General features: G+C 54.6%; 1 protein-coding gene across 2 annotated transcripts in view; it reads left to right on the top strand.

Annotated features, from left to right (window-relative positions):
- The first annotated feature begins 541 nt into the window (after positions 1–541).
- Positions 542–6,000, top strand: part of XYLT1 (xylosyltransferase 1) — a 145,057-nt gene continuing 139,598 nt past the window's right edge. Inside the window, exon 1 of one of the 2 annotated variants that reach the window (XM_052680114.1) lies at positions 542–846. In XM_052680114.1, coding sequence (XP_052536074.1) covers positions 607–846 — 240 coding nt within the window. In that variant the 5' untranslated portion in view covers positions 542–606. The remainder of the gene's footprint in view (positions 847–6,000) is intronic. The other variant, XM_052680113.1, reaches the window with a different exon arrangement.

Below are 6,000 nucleotides of genomic sequence, written 5' to 3'. Positions count from 1 at the left end.
ATCGTGTTTAATGCAGCCACGCCGAAACTGCTGGTGTTCCGACGCGGTTCAGCTCGGCACGGGTCGGTCGCAGATGCCCGGCCCGCAGCTCCGCGCGGTGATTCGATCTGATCCGACTACCAGCCGCCCGGCCGCGCTCCCGGCCCCTTCCGTCCCGCCAGGTGCCGCCGCCCTCCCTCGGAAGGTGGCAGTCGCCACCCGCGCGGGCCCCGCGCCCCTCCCCCGCCCGCCGCGAGGCGCGGAGCCGCCTCGCCCCGCCCCGCCCCGCGGCGGCCCCTTCCCCTCTCGCGGGGCCGGGGCTCGCCCGCCGCCGGCAGCCCCCGGCGCGCCCCTCCCTTCCCCCGGCCGCAGCCCACCCCTCTCCTTCCTCTTCCTCCTCCGCCCCCACCCCGCTCGGGGCTCGCCGGCCTCGGGTCGACACGGCGCCCGCCGCCGCCGCCCCCTCCCCTCCCGCCGGCTCCTCCGGCACCGCGCCGCCACGCGCCGCGCACACCTCCGCCTCCCCACCCCCCGCCCTCCTCCCGCTGCTGACGTCTGGCTCTGCCCGGCTGAAAACTCCGCGCCGCGGCGGATGCGGCGGCTCTCGGCAGCGCGGCGGCGGCGAAGATGGTGGCGGCTCCGTGCGCCCGGCGGCTGGCGAGACGCTCCCGCTCGGCGTTGGTGGCGGCGCTCACCGTGCTGCTGCTGCAGACCCTCCTCGTCTGGAATTTCACCTCCCTCGACGCCGGAGAGGAGCAGCGCGGCGCCTCCGGCCGCGAGAAGCGGGACCGAGGCACCGCCGGCGGCGGCGAGCACCGCGCGCAGCCGCACCGCCGCGGGGCCGGCGCCGTGCACGGGAAGGCGATGGTACGTGCGGAAGCTCCGCGGGGCCGCGGTCGGGGCGCGGGGCGGTGCCGGGCAGAGCTCCCCGCGGAGCCCTCCGAGCAGCGGTGCCGGCGGGCGCGGCGCCGCTCAACTTCGCCTCGGGGCCGCCGCGTGCCGCGGGCTCGCTTCGTTCACGCGTTTGCTTTTTTCGCCAGAGACCGCGCGGGCGCCGCTGCTTCTCGCCCGGCTCTGCCCGGCCCGGTAGGTTACAGGCAACGCGATTTAATGTAACGATGCCGTTGCCCACTGAACACGTTCCTTCTCTCCCCATTTTTTTTTTTATTTTTTTTTTTTTCATTTTGCAATCCGGGCCCGCAGTGGCCGCGCAGCGTCCTATTCGTACCGCGTTTCGGAGCGTTCCGGCGGAGCACCGCCTGTGCCGCTCGTGCTGCGGGCTGCGAGACTTCAGTTGTGCGCTGTCCGTTAGGAACGTGAGCCGCTTTGTTTGCTCTGGGATTTCTGAGTGCATCTTGTGAGGGAAAGCTGCAGCGGGTCGGTGCTGAGCGGGATGGGGCGGGATGGGGGACCGCCTGTGGAAGGCAGCGCCGTGCGGTCCTCGTGTGCCAGGTGTGATTGCTGAGAGCCTTGCCCGGTTCGGCGCTTGACTCTGTGCGTTGCCGTATGTCGATACACACCGCTTTGAGAAGTCTAAGTACTGGATTTCCGCGGTTTTTCCTCCAGCCCTGCCGTCTTTCTCTCCCGGTCCAGTCCTTCATTGTCTCATCTCCCCCTCGTTTGCCCGGAGCTTTTCCCGCTGGGTCTCTCTGTGTGAGCCCTTGAGGATCGTACTGCTGCAAGGCTCCATACGGAGCCAGCTCCAGCCCTGCTCCTTGCCTCGGGAGCCCTTCTGCTCCGTGCTCTGGGTGGCTGTCGGGAGGGCACTGCTCACAGCTAACTTGCAGACATCCCAGCCCTGTGCCTGGTGCGATGGGATGGGCACCCAGTGCAGGGCTGAGATGCTGAGAAGTGCTGTCTGCATGGAGGGCTCCGGGTGTGTGGATCTGGGAGCTGTGACTCACTGCTGCGTGCACACGAATTTGAGCAGAGACCTGAAGATGGAGCATTGAGGTTCCTGGTAGAAGACTTTTACTAAAAGCATACTAGTTCTCCCCTGGTTCCCTCTGTAAGCGGTGGGACTGCAGCACACCATCCTCCAGCTGGCAGTGCCACGCAGGAGCTGTGCTGCATGCGAGTGCTGTGTTGAGAAGGGATGATGCTTTTTTAAGACAAGCTCATGGTGCTTGTGGTTCTGCACGCAGGGATGTGGCTCCGTGCTTAGAGCTGCTTGGGCGAGCTCTGGAAGCCGTGTGTAAGACTGAGCCTTTGGAACATGGGACAGTTTGTGCAGTGCTGTGCAGCTCCTGGCACTCCCAGGTCCAGCTCTGCATTGCTTATTGCACACATGCATGTACCCAGCCCTGCTGTGTGCTGTCTGTCTCCCAGGCGGGCCTGCTTTTGGTTTCAGGTTCAGTTCACACAGAAACTCTCTGTTCGATGGAATTACATGACACAGAATCAATGTGAAAGATGTCTTCTTTTTTCCCAGTGCTTTGTTTCCATGTTAAAATCTAATTTATGTAGTGCTTGTGCAAAGTTGCTCTCCTTTTCAGCCCAAGTTTCCCATAGTTGGTGTGTGTCAGATTGCTTTGCAGTGTCAAGAGTTGCAGGCTGTGTGAGCACAGCGCTGCCGTTACACCCTGATGTTGATGGCCCCAGAGCCCATCCCAAGTGTTTTGTTTTTAAAGACTTCTCGTTCTTGTCTTTCAACCAGAAAGCACTGTACAGAAGACGGCTTTTCTCAGGTTTCTGTCTGAAAGTTGCCCTATGAGGTTACAGTGTTTTTATTTTGATTTTTCTGTCTCCGATCTACGTGGAAGACTAAAACTGCGGTACTTGCCTTACCCTTCTGAGTCAGACATCAGAGCAGTGTGAGGGTTTGGTCATCTATGTCTGTGGGAAAGGAAATGCAATTTGATGCGAATGTTTAAGAGGTATTCGCATTTTTTTGCTAAATGCTATCTGATCCATGTAGTCGTCCGAAACATGGAATAACACCATACTGTGTTGGGTTTTTTTTGTTTTTTTTTTTTTTTAAAAAGGTGCTACTAAGCCTAATTGACTGTAAGTTGCCAAGTTGGCAGGAAGAAATGATTTAGAAAGGAGCTATTCTGTAACTGCACATGTTCTCGGGGCTGAATACCCAGGCCAGCTGCATCTGGGGCTTTCAGTACTCATAGGCAGTTTCCTGCAGTTGTTCTATGTTGAATTAAATCAGGTGATAGATATCTTTGAGGAAGTATGAATTGTATCAGTGTAGCAGTGACTTCAGTGGGTGCTTGCTGCCACGTGTGATTTTCACAGCTGTTGGATAGCCTTTGCATGGTCTTTCTGTGTTCTGCAGCACTCTGGCAGTAAAAGCAAGAAGGATTCAGCAGCAGCTCACTGCTTCGCTAGGCTTTGTTTATGCTGCCTGCTTGGGGTGCTGGAAGTGGCTGTTGGTGGGTGCTGTGCACTGGAGTCCAAAGGGAGGGTGGAGGAATGTGCATCCCTGCTGCAGGGCTGCTGGTGATGGAGGGAGGTGACATCAGGCTCAGGCTGCCTGCAGCTGTGTGCTGTGCTCCCCAGCTGTGGCTGCATGTCCCTTGAGTAGGGGGGGCAGGGCTGTGTCCTGGTGCCATGCAGCACTGCTGTGTTACCACCTGTCTGCCAAGCAGTGCTGGCAGTCACTGTGCAGCCTAGAGAGGTGTGGTTGCTGGCATTGGTTCAGAGCACTTCTGTAGTCCGGGATGTTGGGGATTCACTTTAAAGGAGTGGCATGCTTCTTTGGCATGGTGCTGTCTCAGGGCACCAAATGCAGCTTTCAATAGCTGGAAGTGTTGGAACTGGGAAACATGGAGAGACAGCTTTTGTGTGGGAGGGATGAAGATTGTCTAACCATGAGAAGAAGTTTAACTGTAGAGGATGGACCTGAGGATCACTGGTGCCTCTCCTCCCCTTCATTTTCCTTTTTGCAAGGGGGTCCCTTGCTGCACCTGGGTGTGGAGCTCTTGGGTAGAAAGTTTTCAAAGGGAGGTAAGAAAAACAAGCCTGTTATTTCACCTCTAACTTAATCTTTCTGCTTCAATCAGTGAGTGGGTTCCACATGTTACAACACAGGTGATACCTGTCTCCTCATCTTCCCCTTGTTAATGCAGACAGGTGGCCTCACTCATTCCAGCTCTGAGTGCAGGAAAGCTGCGAGGGAGCTCTATCTGTGTTCACCCCCAGGACAGGGTGAACCATGACCTGCCTGCTTTCTGTATGACTTTGGGTGTCAGTGGAGCAGCTGAGCTAACAGCCTTAGGTTGAGAGCAAAATGCATGGCATTGAGCTGTGAGGTGGCTAAAAATGATCCATTTCTAAGAAGTACTGACTTAGCTGTTAAGTACCTTCTGCTTGTTAATGGGACCTTAATCATGGAGCAGTACAACTTCACTAACAACGGAAAAGGGGAATGGAGGCTGCTAATTGTTTTGTAATGGGAAGGGGGGGATGTGATACATCTAGAGCTAGGAGCTGTGTAATGATTTCTGTGAAGTCTTAGCACTTAGCAAGGCACATGTTAATAAAACAAACAAATCTTTTCAGTAACAGAACTAATATATGCATTATTTAAGAAGAGTGCTAGAACTGGCTCAGGCTGACAGACTCCTGCAGCAGTTAGCTCGTTAAGGATCTTTCTGTGGGATGTGGGAAGGTGTATGAAGTGGATCTGTATTAATTGGCTGTGCCATCTGAAGTCTCTGCCAGGCCACTGGAGTGCTTTCTTGTTGTTTGTTTTTTTTTGTTTTGTTTTTTAATGGGTTTGTGCAGGTGTTTCCTTTGAATTAGAAGCATTTTTTTTAAGTTTTATTTTTTTTTTAGCAAGGGAAGACCAACTGTTGCTCTATGTTACCTGCTGCATCTCTCTGCTGTCTTCAGAAGTACTTTTCAAAATATCTTTTCTCTCTGTATTTGAAGTCCACAATAACTGGTACAGCATCTTATCGGTGTTTGATGAAGAGACAGGAGTACAGTGAAAGGAAGGAGTTGGCTTAGTTTACAAGGACAGTCAAATTATATAACCTCAAGGATTAACTTTAATGAAGTACTCCTGATTTTTCTTCACAGTAGTAAGATTGGGGAGGGAAGGGCAGGGGGAGGGGAGCAGGCGCAGAACAGGGAGCTGTGCTGTGTTCTGGCTGCTGGAGAGACTGGAGAAAGCTGGGGCTTGTGTGCTGAGTGACCCCCTTTGCCACTCCAGCCTTCTTGTTGGAAGTAATGTCTGAAGTGTGTTTTGGGTACAAAACTTGCTTTTGGAGCTGTCACCATGCCAGCTCTGAATGTGTAGTAGCACAGTTCATGATGAGTAGCTGTGCTCTCAAGTGCTTTAATTGGATTCTTAGACTTGGTTGCTGTGGTCCTCTTGCACAGCTTTCAGTAACTGTGTGCCCTTGGGGTGCAGTGCCTACATGTGTGGGATGGGCAGGAGGGCTCTGTATAGGAGCAGAGGGTGAAGTTGGAGTCCTGGTTGCATTTCCCTGGCCTCTGGACATCTGCAACAAAGCCTTCAGAGCCACGTATCTAAAAGCAGTCTCTCCTTTTGAGGTTTCCAGTTCTTGAGTGTCCAGACTTGGTCCTCTTTGGTCTGATGACTGTGCTTTCTTTCCTCCAGAGAAGCTGAGAAACGGCAAGGTCTGCCTTTATCCCTTCCACGTTTGGTGCCAGTGATCACAGCTGTCCCATTCTGAGCACTTAGGCTTGGGCTGATGCTCACAAAAACCAGGCTGCTAATGAATGGAGAGAGCTGAGTGCCTCCAGAAGGCAATCGAGCTCTCTCCAGACCTGAATCTCTGCAGATGAGCTGGAGAGACCATGGCAGTTCTGCCTGGAAACCTGCTGTGCTTTGCAGGAGTCCATCCCTCATAACATGAGATCTGCTGCTCTGCTCCCCAGGCTGCAAAACAAGTTCGGTGAACTTCCTATTTTTGACAGAAGTGTTGTGGGCTGAAGTGATCAAACCTTGTGAAATAGTTGGAGGTGCTCAGCTAAGACTGGGCCCAGCTTGCCAGCTGACACTGGTTGGCGTGGCTCCACTGAACTCAGCACACCAGCTGA

The sequence above is a fragment of the Tympanuchus pallidicinctus genome, unplaced genomic scaffold (assembly GCF_026119805.1).
Source record: "Tympanuchus pallidicinctus isolate F22 unplaced genomic scaffold, pur_lepc_1.0 scaffold18, whole genome shotgun sequence".
NCBI classification, from domain to species: domain Eukaryota; kingdom Metazoa; phylum Chordata; class Aves; order Galliformes; family Phasianidae; genus Tympanuchus; species Tympanuchus pallidicinctus.
This window is presented reverse-complemented; position numbering and strand designations above follow the sequence as displayed.